This window comes from Accipiter gentilis, chromosome 6, assembly GCF_929443795.1.
Source record: "Accipiter gentilis chromosome 6, bAccGen1.1, whole genome shotgun sequence".
In the NCBI taxonomy this organism is placed as follows: Eukaryota; Metazoa; Chordata; class Aves; order Accipitriformes; family Accipitridae; genus Astur; species Astur gentilis.
The window spans coordinates 3686223-3706641 of record NC_064885.1 but is presented as its reverse complement, the minus strand read 5'-3'; the positions used below and the strand labels follow the sequence as shown (position 1 = coordinate 3706641).

Here is a 20419-nt window from a genome sequence, read left to right as displayed (position 1 = left end):
GAATAGCATAATGAATCAATGTATATCATGCACTAGGTCATTATTGATTGCAGTATAATCACCTTTCTAATCCCTGTTGCCTTCTTTCGTGTAACTACGTGTCATGACACTTCCCACTTAAACGGAGACTGGAATTGTAAACCATTTCCAAGCTAATGCTGCTTTATTAGCTTGCAGTTTCGATGTATGAAATTATGACATGATGTAATCTCTTTGTGGATACTGAGGACGTTAACTATTTTGATAATTCAAGCTTCATCTAACTTTAGGCAAAAGCTTCTAAGTGCCCTCTAAAAATAGTATTTTGAAGTGCCTCCAATTAAAGAAATTTGAGACTACTTGTATTTTTCAGCAGGTGGCCAAAGTAACATCCTGTTGCTTGCACTGGTGTGTAATTACTCACATCAACACTTCCTTCCTTTTGACTTCAGCAGGTCTTGTCTTATGGATAGATGATGTTCCATTAGAATAGGCACTTCGTAGCTGAAGCCAGGCATTCATAAAGGAAAAGAAAGCCAATGAATATGGAAAAGTTTTTCTAGACTTTCTACTTGCTGAAAAAGAACATTTATTATTGACTAGTTTGTAAGACCACTTATTTTTTAGTGGTCTGTGCATGCCACTTCGGTAGTCACCCAGTTGTTGGCACACTTCTTCCAGTGATAATAGCCACTGTCACAGCTTTATCTTCTGTGTACCTTTTAGAGCTTTTCAGGACTACTTTGTGAAGCTAAGAAATAAATTGAAGTATCATAGAATAAATAAATACCAGAAATAGCTGGATTCGGGTTATTAGTAATGCCAAATCAAACAAGAAAATCATAGGTTCACACTTGAAAGACCAAACAGATTCAGCTTTGGTTTTAGAGATGCGTTCTGAGCTTAAGTGACCAACCAAAGACTTCTTTGTTGTCTACAATGTGTGCCTAATTACAGCCTTGCTAGAGAAAAACCACATCCTATAAGGACTAGTGAGGTTATATTAGTGGTGGCTGCCTGGTGCAGTGTTCTTTCACTGTTTGCATAACTTTCTCGAAGCACTTAACTCAGCCACAACATTTTTTGTCTTACTAAAATATAGTACACTGTACTTTAGTATAAAAACATTTACATTCAAAGACTACTTAGCACTCTTTCTAGAGTTAGAAATGCTTAGTTTTAGAAGCATATGCTGAAATGATATTTTGGAAATACTTGGTCTGTAGTATGGCTGGAACTCTTACAATTTACTCCAAATGATTTCCAGAAAGTCAGTATTTTTATGTTCTAAATGATACAAAATTAAATTGAAAAGAATGTGTCAAGGGTGAATTATGTTCACGGTGGATTATGTTCCTTAATCTTAAAATAGTGTATTTGATTTTACCTTGAGTTCAACCAAATATGTAATATAATAGAATCACAGGCAGTACATCCCATTACTGATAACTAAATTAAAAAAAAATCAGTGTTGTGTTGAACAATTTTTTTTAGTTAGACTGAAGAAAGCCTCTACATTTTTAAGTAGGGATAGAAACACTAGCTGCCAAATTGCAAGCAGCTAAAGGTTTGAGTGTATATATTTAGATATGGTAATGCACAAAGCACTGCAGTGATCAATTCTAGATGAGAGAAGGGCATGCACCAGTCTCTTAGCATCAGATTTGAATTGCTGTCTGGTGCATGGCAGTGCTCCTAGAATAATGCTGGAGGAAATGTTTTTATTGTAAATGTATCTTTTGCTCCAGAACTTGGATCCAAAGTGATATTCAGCTAGCAGTACTTCCCTTTAAATTGAATGATGTTTTGTTTTGTCCAAGGCTTTAGGTTTATCAGATACCCCAAAAAGTTCTGGATTAATGCACATTTCTTTTATCAGTTGAGCTCAATTATGTGAAAAATGATAGAGTGAAGGATAGTCACTCTGTTCACTGAAGAAGATTAATTAGTAGCTTTGTAGAAACGTAAGCATAGATACAAAAGAAATTTGGAAGATTAAGCATCTTTTTCAGCGGTATGTCAGCTCAGGAAAGGAATTGGAATTATATTTTTAAGGAAAACTGGCTGTTGATAGTGAAGATTGCCATGTAAAATTAAAAAGAGGGGAGGGGAGGGAAAATGGGACAGGACACCAATTTTCACTTGAAAATGTTCTTTTTGTATATTTCTGGGAGAGCTGATCCAATAGTACTGCTTCCGAGAATGGCATGAAACAAATGTACTATAAAAGAGTACAGAAAAGTGAGCGCTACATTTTAAAAAACTTGTTAACTTTATATAAAACCAGTCTGATACCTTATTTTTAGGGTATTGCAACAAATGCAAATTGTTGTTCATTACTTCAGTCCCCCTAGACCAACAGACCTTACCTGAACATTAGAAAGGAAAACAGAGCTTTATTCCTGTACACTTTATTATAATTCTTATAAATGCTTTGGAGTTATCTTCAGTGAATAAAACTTCATAGAACTGAAGGAGTATTAATTTGTCAATAAGGGAAAAAAGGTACATGAAACTTGTAGGGATTGGAAGGGATGCTATTAACCATGCTCTCATGTAGCAGATAGTTATTAGTATTGCCTGAAATGAAAAGAGATTCTTTGTTAAGTATAGACAATTGTCTATAGTTAAGCCTTAACCTGTTGTCCTAACCAGTTGGAGTTTGGCTGGCTGTGTTACTGTTTCATTAACAGTTAGAATCTGAAAGTCACAAGCCCAATTGTCAGGGGGTTAAATGATACTTGTGCCATCCAGCTTATGACACAACTTCATCTTCTAACCACACTTTTATGATCAGATCCAAGTCATTTGGAATTTTATGATACAACTATGAGGAAGAATACAATTACAGAATTTATTCAAATACTTTTACCTACTCGGGATTATATTCACAGCCTATAAGTATTGCTCATCATACTAAGATGTGAATTCTCCCTTCCAAGTACAACTGAGTGACTTTCTTTTAGGGTGGCTGATTTTATTTTTAAATGTTTTTCCTTATTAACAGTTTTTTCTGTGGGAATTCCTTTTTTTCTTTGGGGTTAGAAGAATCCAGAATTTTAAATGTTAGAGGACACTGTACAGTCTATCTCTTTTGTAGGATTTTAGGATATGTTAAGTTCCCAAACAATACAGTTAAAATTTATAGGATAGTTATGACATTTGCTTCTATGATATAGTCGTTAGTGTTTGTTTAGATTTTGTAGGCTAACCAGAAAACTGATTAAAACCTGGACATTTTAAAACTTCCAGCTTTGAAGTTTGGGGAGGAGCTTGAGTTTTTGAGCAGACAGAAGAAAATTCAAAACACAGTGACACAAGTCAAGTTAGACCTATATAGACATAAAATTGTGGACACAGGTACATCTGTTCCTTTTACATAGCTATAGGTATGTATAGGTAGGTATAGGAACAAAGAAACTGATGATGAATAATGGCATCCCCTTAAAAATAGGAAATGCAAGTGATTAACAATTCCCTTGGAATATCCATGAATGATATACTTCTAGGATTGGTTTAAATCACTAAAAAGTGCTCCGCTTCTACATGAAAATACACTTGCACGTCTGCTTTTTGGGTTAATAAAAGTCCTCTTAAGACTCAATTCCATAACCCCTTACTCCTGCATATAGCTTTTACTTGTGTGAGTAATCCCTTTAATACTTCTAGGACTGTGCACAATCATAAGGGTTTGTAGAATCGTACCTTTGGAGACCAATATTTTATGTTGGCAGTTTGATGTTGGCTCATCTCCACTAATATTACTTGTCTGTGATCAACTTGCTTTCTAAATATATTTTATGATTTGTAACTTGACGCTAATACCAGTGAACTGTAATATTAGGGAACATAAATAATGTGACAGAAAGAGATGTGTAATCCCATATACATGTTAACTGATGCTAACATACTATTCATTAACTTCTGTTATATATTTTGAATTGTAGCATTTTGGATCCAGACATCAGTCTTTACTTGGGCAAGAAAATCATTGTCAAGTGTGATGTATAATATCCAATTTTATTTTCTCCATATGTTTGTGCTAAATATATGCCACAACTTCTGGTATTAAATGGCAAGCATTTGGTCTCCTTAAGTAACTGTATGGTTTTATAAGTTACATTATTTTCTGTAGAACCTTTAAAGAGTATTATTTAGTTTCACTTAAAAATTTTAGGTGCATAGTATCTTACGTTCATTCATTTTCACCAAGAAAAGAGTCTAAAATACTTTGTCAGTGTTAGAGAAAAAGAAATTATTAAGGCTCAGAAGTGTACTTGATAATAAACAATACCGATTTTAGAAAGAGAGGCCAAACCCCTAATTCTGTGTTACTGAAAAAGGTTTCATATTGCTGAAGAATCAGGTTGCTCAAGCAAAATATATAAAAGAAATGTTAAAGTATTGCTTAAAGCTATGGTCCTCTCAATGGTAGGGTTTGGCTCTAGTAAAGCAGGAAAATTTATTTCAGAGCCAAAAATGACTTCTTTGGCTGTGACCAGGATTTCCTCTGCCCACCTCTGGGACCTGAAACTAGAGGTAGGAAAATCTGATTTTGGAGCCAAGTGTGACTTGTTTAGTTCAAGTCATAATTTACTGTTCTTACCTTGGGGACCTGAAAATAAAGAAACTCGCTATGAAATGTTGATAATGGGCGACTCTGAAGTGCAAGTATTAAGCTAACTTTCCCAGAGAGCATTTCTTCACTTCCACCTTTCCAGATGCTTTTGATCGTAGTACAGTAGAGTGTACTTAATCATGTAACAGCTAAGAGAACTTTACCAAAATATAGAGGAAAACGCAGTCAAACTCTTTTACATCAGTAGATGTGCAAGGAAAATAAACTTGATAAGGCTAGGATTTCTGTGCAGTGACATTACTCGAGAACTGTAGCCGAGTTTGCCATTAACGAGAAGTATTTGCTGTAGCTGCTGTAGGGTGAATATGAACTACAATGGCAAATACTTTCTTTATTGTTTCCAGTAACGTAATTTGTGAAACATGATGGAATACATCATTTCAATTACAATTTTCTGGGTTATATGTAACTTAATGATACAAAGAGTTTGCAGCTATCTGGCTGAAGTTTCTTTCTCCTTTCTTGAGGGCTCAACAAATTGGGGGCTTTGTATCATTTCAGAATAATGGCATTTTTCCAAATATTTAAGTTAATTTCTAGTCCTTGTGGCAGTTTTTAAGCCTATATTCTTTTTCTCCATTGAAAGGAGAAAGAATCTTGTGCTAGATAAGTGGTTGTTGAAATAATGCATTTCTTGCATACTATATTCTAAGAAAAGAAAAATTTCTAAGAAAATGATTGTTATTTTAGATGCTTAACCTGAGTTGAGAAACATACCATGCACTGTATGAATTTCATCATAGCTTTGCATCACTTAAAAAATATCTTCACTCCTTATTCAAAGTATTGTTTTAAAATATGGGCAAACTGGTACAGAAAATTACATTTTATGGGAAGGTCATTGTTGTGTTTAGTAGAATTTGAAAATTCCCTGTGAAGTTAAGAATTTTTTTAGAGATACAAGATTGACTGTTCTGTTATTGATGTGATTGTTTTAAGCGGGCTGAATGTTTCTGAGCAACTTTGCCACAACTTTCCAGTTAAATCTGACGTTCATCGCATAAGCCTTGAGACACAGTGTGTACTGTCATTTTCAGTATGATTTAAACGTTTGTAAAAAGTGATTGACTTTTTTGTTTTGTTTTGTTTGATTGTCTGTTAATGGCTGTCTAAACCTGAGCCATTTTTACTTTCTTCTTCATTCCATTACTGTGAAAAAAATTACAAATATAAAGTGGGAAGCAGAAAAGAATTTATGGGATTTCCACAGGAAAGCCAAACATGATGGTCTATTATTTATTGAATGTTCTCCAAGAGGGAAATACTGAATAGGATAAAAGTGCAATGTGCGTATGTGTTTGTATATATACACATACACACACACACACGTCTTTCTTCCATGCCCCGCTTTATATTCAATATAATTTGTATTTTACTTGCAAAGTAGCTTTTTGAAACAATCAAGTTAAGGATGTAAATAAGATATATACTTATATCACTGAAATGTATAAAGTTACGTAGCAAGCCTCTAGATGTTAAATAACAATTATCGAGACAATATACTTCTACATTTTGTAAAAGAGCATGTTTTCAGATTATTCAGCCAGCATTGTTCTTGTCTGGCAGCAGTACACTGTAAATTATTCCAATCTGCTGTGATACTGCTTATTAAGGGGTAATGCAGTGTGCAGAATCACGTCATCACAAGATGACTGGCTGGATATTGCAGATCTCCATCAGTGGGTTTTTCCCCCCCTCCCCCTTCTCCCCAAAGGAAAATGTCAGGAGGTATACCTACCGGCGTTACAAAAAACCCAAGCAATGCAGTAAATATATGGTGGTGTGGCAATTTCTTACATCACTTTGAAGCAATAAGATATCTCAACAGCCTTTTACTTCCCACTTTTCCAGAAATAAGAATGGTTGTAAAAAGTTAAAGCCATCCATACTCTTCTTGGATCCAATAGAAATTGTGTTAATTAAGAAAAAAAATATTGATGGCAGAGGCTTAATTTGTGGGAGTAGCTGTAAAATCCTGTGGAATACAGCATTCCTGTAGCTAAGAAAGGTAACATTTAAGTTCAACTTAACGTGTAAGACTAGTGGATGGCATTTCTCTTCTACTGGTGCAAGGCTAATGTCAATATGTTGGCACAGATCACAGAAATCATCTCTGAATATATCCGGAAGTTAAGCCTTTGGATAAATAATACAGCAAATCAAAACTTTTCCTTTACATTTAATAGTTTACTTTTCTGATCCATAAAAAATTCCAAAGTGATTTTCTTGTGTTTATCTTGTCCTTAGCAAGTAGTGTTGACCTTTACGTTTTTACCTTACTGTCAAAGTATGTTGAAAGCTTTAAAAGTGAAGCTATCACCTTGGGGATTTGTAAGGATGACTGACACTTACCACTTCACCTTAGACGCAGTAGCACTGAGCGTATGCAGCAGCGTTGTACCTCCAGGGAAGCTGTTTGATTTTTTTCACTTCTGCTTCACTGGAAATGGATTGAATTTTCTCTTCAGAGGAGAGTTTTGGTTGCATTAGATTTTAATCAAGTCACTTGTTCGCAGTCCCTCAAAGCTTACAAGGCTGAGATGAGTAGATGGGCCTGGGGTGAATGTGCTACAAGATTTGTCAAACCGTAAAACTTCCAGGTCTCCGAGATGCCACATGGTGTAGTTGACAACACTAAAAGTGTTCAGCGGTTACAACATAACATAAGCTTTCCATCTCTCTAACACTGGGATTAAGAGTCGAGAATACTGGGGAAGCATTTAGTCATAAAATACCTGGTAAATTCAAAATAAGAGAAGTACGGCTTTGCATAAAGTGGTAGTACTGGTTTTCTGCCCCAGAAGATAATATTGGCCAGTTAGTAGAGTTTACCAGACAGCAGTTTGCTGTTGGGTTGTTTGGCTTTACTTTTGAAGTTATGTCAAAGTTTTTGGGCTCTGGGGAAACAAGCTAGCAGTATTTTTCAGTGTATAGTTTCTTTCTTGGCACCTTCTTGTTTTGTTTTGTGGGGTTTTTTTTCCAGTTTCAGTAGCTTTTTCTAGTTTTGATCATATCTTCATTCAGGCAAGAACCATTTAAATCCCATGGATGCCCAATATCTTTTCAGGTGTGCTGTTTGGGTGCAACAGTCTGCAAGATATAGCTAGTCTGAGATCTAGATTTGCAGAGATGTTATTTCCTTATTTTATTCGGTCTTATCCGAGGAAGGCAAATTTTTAAGTGCGCATAGAAATTTTAAGGCAGAAGAGGTCACCTGACCTATTTTTAAGTTTACGTGGCTTTGATGCACGAACTATTGAGTTGATAGCCTTTGTAAGGGGCAGATGCTGGAGGATGGTGGGTGCGGAGTTCGGCCTCACAGTGATTCGTCTGCTGAAGAGACTTCTTGTAGGATGGAGCTGTGTAACAGAGCGTCTTGAAGAGAATTGAGCAGTACAAAGTATTCATCGTGTCTCTACCTGATAATGTCTTATTCCCAGTATATGGTATAGCTGTGCTCACAGTTTTGGGATTTTGTTGTTATTTAAAGAAATGCAGTATTTGTGTGTGAAAGCAGAAGGGTGGTATGTTTAAGTGTCTGGTGACCATCTTTAGGTATATGAGATAGTTAGAATGGCCTTAAATTACTGTCATATACAGAACCTAGTTTGATAAATTAGAGGTAATAAGCATTTGCTTATTTCATACTGTTTTGTATGTATTAACACTGCACTTGGAATGCCTGGAGCATTTAAAGGTAACGTCCTGCCATAATATCTTTTTCCTGTGGACCAATAAATTGAGACTGTGTGTTTAGATACAGCTTTTAGTAGGTCTACTGAGGAGTTAGGATGTTTGAAGCATGTTCTATGACTCACCCAGGTCTTTACACGTGCATTATTTAGTCTTAAATCTCACAGACGTTGTTACTGCTTTTGAAGTGGAGGTGGGGGGGAGTTAAATGCTGCACTATTTAATGCTACTTCCATTTAAGGATTTTCAGATGTAAAAGAAATGAAATGGGTTTTCATGTCTTTTACTTTCCCGCACTTACAAACTTTTATGATTACTTGGCATTCATCAGGAGGAAAGTAGATGGCAAGTATGTTCTTGAAGAATTCTAATTATTGCTATTTCAGGTGGAAGAGAGACTCTAACTGGACACATGAGATTTTTAAGACGGTAGATTTGCTTAAAAACCATTTTTATGTCTTTTTTGGGGATGGATGTAGGGAATGACCACCTGGTATTTTTTGCTTGTTTGTTTTTAGGAGGTGGGGAATTAGTAGATGTTAAACATGAATGTGTCTTTTAAAGTTTTTTGGATGATATGGGCAATGGTCTTTATTTTCATTACCATTTTTCCTCTCATAAAACCAGAGAAACAAGTCGGTGGAATGCCAGAAGACATTTATATCCATTTTCTGACTTTTATTTCCTTGGAGGAGAGTGCTGGGGAGTGAAGGGCATGAGTTTACACATGCGTGTGTGTGTGTACATGTACCTACCTACACACATGTGCATGTAGTGACACAATTCCAAACTTATTTGCCTTTTTCCTTTCAGCAGTTGTCTCTTTCTTTAACCTGGGCTGTCACAACACTGCTGAGTGCTGATGTAAAGAGAAATGCAGGTTTAGATGAGTGCTCTGTTTAACCACTCACAATAGTGCCATTGTATTCATGAATTTCTGTCTTGTCTTTAGAATTCTGGGTAATCTGGTTTGTAATCCCACAGGTTACAAACTGGAGGTCATTTTTAATCTACCAGAGAAAATAGGAGACAGTTGAAGATGTTTGTAAAGTGATGCCTTGTCAAAGAACAGGCCTGGCTTGTTAACCATTAGTAACATCTTAGGATTTTTTTGTTTGTTTTTAGAAAGCAAAGTATAGCACTGCATTTGGTTAAATAAAGTAATGCATCTAAAAAAAAAATCTTGTAACTTTGCCAGATTAAGTAAAACCAAACAGAGTTTATTTTGCTGATTTAAATCGCACAAACCAAAAAATTTTATACTGTGGCTTAGCCCATTCAACCTTCATATTGTGATACTAGTGCTGATAAATACGTTTACAGTATTCCGATCATGAATAGTAACTGCCCCAAATGCACGTTCTCCGGTCCTGCTAGGCTTTGCTCTTAGCTCTTTAGGTCTAAGGTCCTGTTCTTTGGCTGAGAGAAAATGATTCTGGATGAGTGTCTGCTGGACCATCTGCTCGTTTTTACTGAAGTAAACTTTTAAAAAAGTCATTAATTGGGTAGCATGGTAGTTTTTGTTCTTTGTAGGTTAAATGCTTTCTCCTTAAAACTTCTTAACAGGTAAATTAGCACGTAGGATGCTGTGCAAACCTGTAGCTGAAGATAACTAAACTGTACTGAAATTGTTTCACATTTCCTTATCCCAGTTGTAATTATGACTGCAAAACAAGGGGAAGCTTTATATTTATGGAATGGAAAGAACTCAATTTAAAGGAGAAAATGGTGCTTTAATTTTATTGTCTAGTCATTTATTTTTCTGTAGAAACCAATGGTTCATAAGAGATTGATATTTGTATACCTTGCTATTAAATATAGCCATGTTTTTGTTAATTTTGAATAAATCTGATTCAGCCTGGCATGTTGCTAAAAAGGCATGCTGCAGGCTTCTGTATCTGAATTTGCAGGTTATTTGTAGGTTCAAAAACAAGGTCTATTTTTTGAGCTAGTCTTCTGAGCTTCGTGCCATAAGCTAACTGATACAGTCCGTGGTCATCACATTATAAATTCACTTTATGTTCTTATATATCACTTGAATCCTAAATAAGTCTGAGTTTCTTCATATGAAGCAATGTTACCACAAGTAACTTTTTTTTGTGGTTTATCAAACACTTAAAATCTTAATATAATGAATGTTGTTTAATGTTGTTGTCATCGAAGGAAAACTTGTGTTGCTAATTTTGATTGAAGAATACGCTTGGCAATTCTTTTGAATTATACAGAAACTGCCTCAAAATATCTTTCCAAGTCGTATAAAAAAATATTTGTTCATGGCATTTCTTTTTTGTTGATATTTCTCAGTTGATATTCCATAGTGAAACATGTCGAACTAATTAAGCATTAAAAGAACGAGAGGTTAGCAGGTATAATGTTGTTAGACTTCAGTTAATGTGAATGTGACCGTGACCTCCCAGATAGATCAAAGACTAATCTGTCTGACAGCTACAAGATGGCAGAGCTTGCCACAGGCCTTCTGCTGCTGCTTGCTGAAGCTATTTGTCTGTAAAGCATGCCTGATAGCTAAGAGTATATTTTTAAGGATGAACAGGTAAAAGTAAAAGGCTGTCTTTTGACATTTTAACTAATCCCTTCTAGCCTGTGGTTTACTGCACATTTAGGATATTTGCTAGCAGGAGAGACTGGCTTTTTCACATATGTAACATGTCATTTTGAATTGGGCGTTGATTTGATGCTTGATAATGTAAGAGTTATACAATGAAATAGATTCTGATTGCATTAAAATGACATGCCCTGGCCTTTTACCTTTAGCAGACTTATAATGAAAACTGAACTCTCAGCAATGTAAGTTGTCATCTCGTGCTGAGACATGATCATTTAAGTGAGAAAACAGAATGTTTATTTTCTGTTAACCCTTTTTTAATTAAGATGGAAAAGATAGGTTTTAAAAATACATTACACATTTAGACCAAGAGAATGTGAATTTTTATATCATTTCAGAAATGAAATGTCATTGTTGATGTGCAGTACAAGCAGTATACATTTGCATAATGCTGACACGTTAGAAGAATGTAAAAGTAATGTATTTTATTCACAGGGTAATGCAATACAATGCAGATGATCTGAATGGTTGCGTTCTCCTGTTACTTCAGTAGCTTTATGCACATAATTAAAAATGTGGTAGTTTTTATCACATAATTAAAAATGTTGTAGTTTTTATCATCAGACACATAACTACTTATTCTAATACTGTTTTGAACAGTCTGGTAGCAAAGTAAGAAATTGTGGTCAAGCTACATTTATTGCAATTGGCCAAAATCTTAGTGATAATAAATACTTCAAAAGAGGAAATTGTTAGAAAACTTACCAGGACTAGAAGACAAATGCAAAGTACGTACAGGAGCATATTGTCATTGGTTATGTTTTAAAGACTTCAGTGACACCGTAACTCATTTCAAATGGTGAGGGGTATCCTTTGTTTCTCCGCGTAGTATTTCCCTTTGGAGGAATGCACAGATATACCGAAGTTCTTTTTTTAAGGAATGGTTTTAATGTACATAAAATGTTCAGAAGAAATCATCTTCTGTTTTGAAAATTACAAAGGAAACCTCACATGCCAGTCAATAAATTCTGAGTGACTGGAACAAATATTAAATCTGTGAAATCAAACTGAATTTACTTTCTGGCTGTAAAGATTGAATTTGTAAATTTGACAGGCAATTTAAAGGGCATAAGTACTTAAAATAAAATTTCTTATCCAAATGCAACTTGAAAGTTACCTGTCAGAAGAGGTTAGAAGTCTGCTGTTTTCTCTCCTGAAGCGTGTCCTTTCACTTGTCAGTTTAGAAAGGTTAATACCTTACAAAAGAGCAATGGAAAGACCCTTTTTGGTGTAGTTTTAGGTTTATTTAAAAAAAATCAAATTCAGTCCACCGTCCACCCCCCAATAATAAATTCTTTTGATGTATGTTGTAACTGTGTACAATGTCCAAATACAAATTCTTGTTCAAATTCAGATCAGGCGTTGTATGTGTAGTTATCCATATGATTAGAAAGAGGAGGGCAGGGGCTTTCTTTTGCAGTTGATACCAGATCTGCTCTTGCAGCAGCTGAGAGAGAGCATTTTTTTAAAAAAGAGGGGCATGCTCTTTTCTGCCTTATGCTAGCCCATGGGCCTGCAAACTTCAGCTGCCGCCTTTTCCTCACATTTAGCCGGTGAAACGTTTGTTTCCAAACCGCAGAAGGTGGTGCCAAGCTTGGAATTGGAGTTGGTATTGCTGACTTCTGGTACTTTGGCAAGGCCACTCTGCCTCCGAAGTACTTTCTTAGCTTCTGTAGTAGAAGGGGTTATATTTGCTTAACCCTCACTTGGGAAAAGCGTGGTCTGGTCCCAGCAATAGATTAGGAGTCAGTGTTTGTGAGAAAGGGAAGGATAAAGATCTCCATTGTATCATTTACTTCCAGATGAGCAAATAAAACTGTGGTCTAGTTAGTCCATTTACTTACATCTGGGTGTTTTGCCTGTGTGAACAGCTTATTCTTCTTTTGCTGACAGAGAGATTTGGATAAGTGTGTGGTTGTTGTGTTATTACATATAAATTATTGGAATAGATCACATGTTAAGAATAACTTTAGAAGGGTAAAAGCCATATTGGTTAGGATGTAAAATACAAAGTTGGAACACTGAAACACACTTTACATATTCACTTATTTAATCAATGTTTGCTTGTTTTCCCTTTTGAGACTATTTCCTTTTCAACATCATTATTAAAACCAGTATTTTATGATTTCTTTCTTAGGTTGAATTAAAGAGGAAGTACAATGACCAGCACAAAAGTACAAGAGGCCTTTTACCAGGGAGCCAGTGGTACGAAATTCAAGCTTATAGGGCTCTGAACCAAGCCCTTGGAAGGTGAGTAAACTGAACATAATTTAAAAATAAAATAAAATAAAAAAATAAAATATATTTGTGGAACTTTTTTTTGCGGCATCTGTAAGGATTAATTCCTCACTGTTAGTACAAAGGGGATAAAACAGGTCTTCAGCTGTTCTGTACTGGCAGCAGTCTGGTTTTCAGTCTGTTGTGCATTTGAGCATTGTGATAATTCGGAGTTTTTGTTTTACATTCAGAATCCACTTTAGTTTGGTTGCAGGTTTTATTGCTTGTAGTCCAGAAATACAGAAAGGAAAGCATTTGCAGAGATAAATAGTTCTTGAGCTTATAAACCAAATGAAAATTCTTAGGCCTTTTCAAATGTACTAATTGTTCATACTCTTGGTGGACTTGGAACAGTTGTTTGATGTTTAGCCTACAAGTATTGTTGAAAGGGAGAAATAGTGTGTGGGGGTGTTCTCAGACCTTTGCAAAAGGTCAATTCAATTATCATGCTCACTGATCTCTTTGCAGGTTTAGAAGAAGTGGTATAGCTTACTTTCTCAAATGAAAAAATTCCCCCCAACTTTTATTAACAGGATAGAATTAATTCATCCTTCCCCAACAAAATTTATCATACATAGATAGATATAGCTATCTGTCATCTATGTCATAGATGCCATACATCTGTCATGGATATATAGAGGTATAGACACAGATTTATAGATAAGAGGAGAAACATCAGCTGGAAGACTCTTGTTATTTGAATTAGACCTAATACAAATGTGATGACATAATGAAGGTTTAGAAAGAAAATTTAGAGAAAATAGTCTACATTAGTAAAATCTCATTCTAAATTCTTGTTACAGGTCTGATTTCTTAGATTCCTCTTTGGAGAGTAAAAGCATTAGTTAAAACTTGTTTAGAAAACTCTAAGTTGTGGAATGCCACTAGCAAGAAATTAATTTGAAATTTTGTCACTGTGAAATAAGTTTTAACTTAAGTTTAGTTTTAGTGAAAATTGATTATTGTATAGTTTATCATTTGAATTGAATTATGCTAGTCTAAAATTAAATGGAGAAAATAGGCTTCCATTCTATAAATTGTGTATAATGCCATCAGTCTAAGCCCTTACTAAACTGGGATCTGGGGAATGATGACAGCGTATGATGACTATTTTTATAAAACCAGAACAGTCTACTAAGTTGATACTAAGTTACATAGTAGATAGGCAGGCTTCTTATTGCAAAGATGCCTGCAGGGACAGAAGTGAGCAGAAGCATGATAGTCTTCAATCTGGCACTTTTCTCTTACTTTAATGCTCTTGCATTATATGAAGTAACACAAGTTCATGAAATGAAATAGCAGCCTTTGGGAATACAACAGATGGTGTGTATGGCCAGGTGACAATCATGCTATGAATTCCTTGCAGTGCTACTTTTTCTAAAAGTGTGGGATATGTCTCCAGTGGGCATAATTCATTTAAACTGTGAGTTGAAAGAACTTTTATTAAAGCAATTCAAAAATGAGAGGTTGGAAGAAATCTATTTCTTAAAGATGTTTGGGTAGCTTTTCTTATCATGGAGAAACTTCAAATATAAATAAATGATATTTCTTTGAAGAGCCAGCCTTCTCACTCCCATTTTAAGTCCCGAGTCTGATACACTTGTAGTTTTATGTACATTTTGTAAACATCATCTTCAAAAATTGTCCTCTTCTCTTATACAGTGGGGATAATAACCCTAAACTATTTCATTTGTGTTATCACTGTTCATTAATAATTTTTTTCTGGCAGGCAGTATAGAAATCCAAATAGTGTTAGAAATAATATCAACACATGTAAAGTGACTATTGGATTATTTCTGTAGGCCTCTAACAACTGAATTACAAACTCAGTGGTATGGCTCATGGCTTTGATCTGTAGCATTATTCATTTCATTAAAGAGAGTTAGGAATAATGTGGTTTAGAAACAAAAAAGTGCATAGTTATTTAAAAAAACTGCTTGCAGTTGCATCAGTCTATTTTCTTTTCTTCTACACTTTTACATGTTCTCCTGTCAGTATTTACACTACTCAGTTAAGAGTGGAAAGCAAATGACATGTAGTTTGATTAGCTGCTGAATATTTGTGTAGGATTTTTTAATTTACCTGTTTTCATATAGTAAATTGAAGAACTGAAGAAAAATTAAGCTTCCATGACATCCATAAAAATTTTTGGTGCAAGACAGTACGAAAGCACTTCCTGTATATTTTTTGCATATTCTAGCTGACAAACTGCAATCCCTGTTGTCAGATCCCCACGGTTTTTTACTATATGGACTCTAATTATATATACACTCTTTTTTGTGGCTCATTTATAGGTGTATAAGACATAGGAATGATTGGGGTGCTCTTATTTTAGTTGATGACCGCTTCCGGAATAACCCTAATAAGTACATAACTGGTAAGTTGTAAAAATCTTTCTGGGAAAGTTCCTAATATTAACAAATAGTGAAAAATCAAGATTACAGAAGTATGGTTATACAAATACAGGTAAGTAGGAAAAGTCGTAATGAAATATATCCATTGAACTCAAATTGTGCAGCTGAAACTGAAAACTCTAAAACTCTAGCCTGGTGTATTGCTAGTTCATTAAATACACTGAAACATGTCGATACCAATGCTCAGTGTATTCAATTTCTTTCCCCTTTTGGATATACAGGTAATGATATAGAAATTTCAGTGTGCAGAATTTGAGAATTCCTTCTTAAAATGGGACCTACAAAAACTTAAGGACTCAATCTTTGTATATTAAGTATATATAATGTACGTGTATACATATGTGTGCATGTGTATATATGTGTACATATATGAATGCATTAAAAAATAGTTACTAGATTTTTACTTGGACTTTGGATAAGTCTCTAGTGGATGTCTACTTTCTGCCTATAGGGAGCTTTAATGATTAGGGCTGGCAGTCTGAATTTAACATTCTGGCTTTTTAGGTAAGAACCAGGTAAAGGTTGTGCCATTTGGAATGCACCACCAAATGCTCAATATGCAAGAATTTATTTTCTGTTTGCATTTTTATGCTGTCTAGAAATAAATGTGGATAAAGTGAAACATGTTATGCACACAACCTTAATAAATAAAAAATAAAATTTAAAAAAATTGCATAGGAATGCATTATGTATATTTGTTCCTGCCCTGGTTAGAAGACATGGGCAAAAAGATGATGTAAACGGATAATGTTGCAGTCTAGTCAGCAGGTGGAGCTCAGCTGCTGTAGTACGAGTCAAACTGCTTTTCTGACATGTCTGTACTAAAAATACATTTAAATTATCGAAGGGAACAGGAGTAATTCATATAGTAATACAAATAATCTATATGTTCAAGACTTGATAAGATTAGTACTTCTAAAAAGTAAAACTTAACAGAAGAATCAAGTTCTCTGGGATTTTTTTTTTTGTTATTAAAAGAATATTTAAATGGGTTTAAAAACACTTTTTAAAATCAAGAAAGTTAGTTTTTACTTAACTGTTGTGTGTTCCAACATAATCTAAACAGCTATTATGGTCAAGATGTCTAGTATTCGAGAATTTTTAAAATTATTGCTGTATAAGAGCATATTGTATTATATTTTAGCTATTGGGCATTTATGATTCCTTCTGAATATCTGAGTTACTGTTACTTAATCTGAAATAAAGTTGTAAAAACTTCATTATATTCTAAGTTTTGTCAGAGCTTGTCAGTATGATAATAAATAGCTGTACTCTATGTAAGTTACTTTTTAATAATTCATGACCACAAGCAAAATGAACACCCAGGCATAAAAGAAGTATAATGATGTTTTTGCAAAGCAGCAGTTTGCACTTAAAAAAAGTATTAGTAAAAAAGGTAAAGGTCTTTTTATTAAAAGGAATGATATTGTTAGTATCACTCATCAGAATACTACCACTGATTAAATCAAGTTCCCAGCCCTGGAAAGCAAGACATGCATTATCTTACTTTCATGAGCAACTTCTTGAAATCTTTATGAATCTGTTTATACATATGTAAAAGTATTTGCAATATTAAGGTACTATGTACTGATATGAAATACCTGGTATAGATGATGTAGTTTTGTAGTAACACTTTATTCATTCATTTATTTATTTATTTTTCTTAGGATTATCTAAATGGATTCGGCAACAAATCCAGCACCATGAAAATTTTGGTAGTGCACTTGAATCCTTGCATGCATTTGCTATAAGAAACCAGAAAAGCATTGATTGTTCATCAGAGTGCAGCAGTGAACTTATCCATGTACCTTCAAACCCAAAAGACCTATCACAAGCCTCTCAACAGGAGGCAACTATTCATCTGTCACCAGATGTTCCTGCTAAAAGTGAGGAGAAAAGTTTGGTTCCAGAAGTTAATTTTACTACAACCATCAGCTCAGTTAATCCTACAGCATCAAATCAGCCAAGTAACATCATGACAACAATGAAACAACGTATGTTCATTTCCTGTGGAAAAAACTTCATTAACATTTTAAAATGTGAAGTTGCATCTTTTTTTGAAGAAACAAATGGCTTTTAACTTTACAGAAGTGCTATGGTGCAAAATGATAGTTATTCATAAATGTGTATGAGCTGTGCTCAACAGACTGAAATTAATTGTCATTCCATCTGGTTGTCTTAAAAAAATTGATAATGTTTGATAAGTTTATAGTACAATCAAAAATGTTTTCACTTAAATTTCTTCTTCCATTGAAAACTGTGAAGTTAATTTAAAATATATTTGAAACATATAAAGATTAGTATTATTGCAAGATGAGTGCCTTGGTTCAAGCTACATCTGTTGTTTAGACATTGTTGTGAGACACCTTTCATATAATCTCTTCTGGTACCAGCTTTACAGGTAAATTTCTATCCGTTCCTAAATTTTAGGAAAGGTTATGACTATTTCAGGCAAGAAAGATGTAAGTAACATAAGAGCACAATAATAAAAAGTTACAATTTTAAAACCCAGTCATGTTTTACTCAAAACTTTACATATGCCAGTTAATCTATTGCTTTAATTGAGACTATTCATGTCCAAAGATAGTTGTAACATCTGGGCTTTTGTTTGTATTGGATCTTAATGAGTATTATAAAATAACTGTAAACCTAATAAAACAGTGGTAAATTTGATGTGCTAAACATGCTGTAAATCAGTGGGGGCAAGGCATATACAATTAATTAATGTTTTGTGATTTTTTCACAGGTGGCCAGAAAGTTGATGTCGAGAGTCATTCTCACCATGTAACACAAAGAATAAAACATATGGACTCCACACCCAAAATGCCAGCAACTAAAACAGAGAGAGAAAAAAAGAATGGTTGGACTAATGCTGATATTATGAAAGAACATTGCTGCCTTAAACCACCGACTTCAACACCTTTGCCTGTAGCCAAGAACTGCATGTCCACAGCTAGTAGCAAACAAAAGAATGTGAATAGGGCTAGTGAACTTATTGATAGTGTAAATCAATGCCAGTCATTATTAATTTCAGAACATAAGCCAAGCGTACCAGAATCATGTTTGGAAACAACTAATTTTTCAGTTAAAAATACTGAGGCTGCAGTTGCTGAAGAGCATCCTGATAAGCTACAGCTGCAAGTTGAGACCTGCAGTGAGTTTTCTTCATCAGGAGGGAGATCTGAACTTTCGATGTTAAATGTATCTGCTGAAGATGAGGATGAGAGTATCTACTTCACACCAGAACTCTATGATGATGTAGAATCAGAGGAACAGAAAATCAGACCACTGGTTCCAACCTGTAATACAAATGAAAATCGGACTGAACATGGAAACTCCACAGTTGCTGATGATCTTTTTGCAATCAACACCACAGAAGCACCAAGTGTGACTAAAAAAAAGATTGGTGGTGATGATGACAGAAGCACAAGTTTACATGGAATAATGCAAAATGAGGGGAGTAAGAATAGTGCAGTTAATAATGCAGAGATGACTAGTGAAATAAAAGCAGAGCAGATAGCATCTCAAGAGATGGACACCAAAAAACGGAAAATCAATCTTTCCAGATCACGAAATAAAGGTGTGTCATCTTTTCTATTTAACAATACTAGCACATAGTGACAGCTTCTATAGGAAACATAGTGAGCAGCCTTTACAATATAGCCTCACTATAGAGCAGGGATGGCTTTCTAGTTCTCATTTAATACATACTACTATCAGACTTGATTTTTCATTATACTTTTTTGGTTTTCACTGTGAAAGTTATGCAACATGCAGTTGTCTATAGATATAATTAAGATTCTTCATCCTAACTGTGTGGCAAAAGGGCATTGTGTAGAAATCCTAAATAGAAGTCCAAGTAGCATTTGACTTGTAATTATAGGTTGAGGAGGTTTGTCTGTTACAGATTTAATTAATCCGCCATTAAATACAATCAAACACTTGGGTTTTTCTCAGAAAGCAAAACACTCATATAAGCAAATTATGGTTTTCTGCATTTCTTGGGGCTTTTTTTTTTATTAAAATCAAATATGTAGAACAGCATCTTTGCAGATCAAGTAATACGATAGATTGAGCCTAGATACTGAAATAGCTGTATTCTTCAGTACTTTGCTTCTCTCGAATTTCTTTTGTCAAAATGTCTCTCAGAAGCTGTGTAGTAGTAATATAGTAGTATTTGAACATTTTGCTTTTTGATGATGAGGAAAGGCTCCTTCAGACATCTTTATTTGTTTTATATTAACGTTGAGTTTTCTTTAAAATTTTCTTTTGTGAGAGGATCTCATTTCTTCTGGTCGGATTCTGTATGGTATTCATATCAAAATGTGTACTTATTTGTATGCCCCACTAACACGTTTTCTATGCAATGTATAACAATGTAAATATGTACTTAAAGGTCTTTAAATCTTCCTCAGTCTACTTTTTTTTTTGAAGTATTTTAAACGTTTCTTTCATTTATTGCAATCAAACCAGCCAGGATTTTGCTGTAATAAAGCATATTATGCCTGATTTTTCAAGAAAAGATTGTTCTTTTACATCCTATATTCATACGAAGACACAGAATTTTTACAATCTTAAGATTGGTTCATAGGTATTTATTTATTTTGACTGAGAGCAGAGGTGAAATCGTTAACTGGTCATTTTCCATAGAAGTTCATCTGAATAACATTCTGATGTCCACCTCTACAGACCTGTGAATGTGTTCATATCAATAGGGTTTAAACTGTATCCTTTCTTTACACAATAAATGCATCTTTATAAAATTAGATACTCTGTTTGCAAAAATGGCAAGAA

General features: G+C 34.5%; 1 protein-coding gene across 2 annotated transcripts in view; it reads left to right on the top strand.

The window, feature by feature from the left end:
* BRIP1 (BRCA1 interacting helicase 1) overlaps positions 1-20163 on the top strand; it is a 64109-nt gene extending 43946 nt beyond the window's left edge. For both annotated transcript variants that reach the window (XM_049804040.1, XM_049804039.1), the window contains exons 19-22: positions 13072-13184; positions 15506-15588; positions 17293-17619; positions 18372-20163. In XM_049804040.1, the coding sequence (XP_049659997.1) occupies positions 13072-13184; positions 15506-15588; positions 17293-17619; positions 18372-19243 (1395 nt within the window). In that variant the 3' untranslated portion in view covers positions 19244-20163. The remainder of the gene's footprint in view (positions 1-13071; positions 13185-15505; positions 15589-17292; positions 17620-18371) is intronic.
* Positions 20164-20419: the final 256 nt, after the last annotated feature.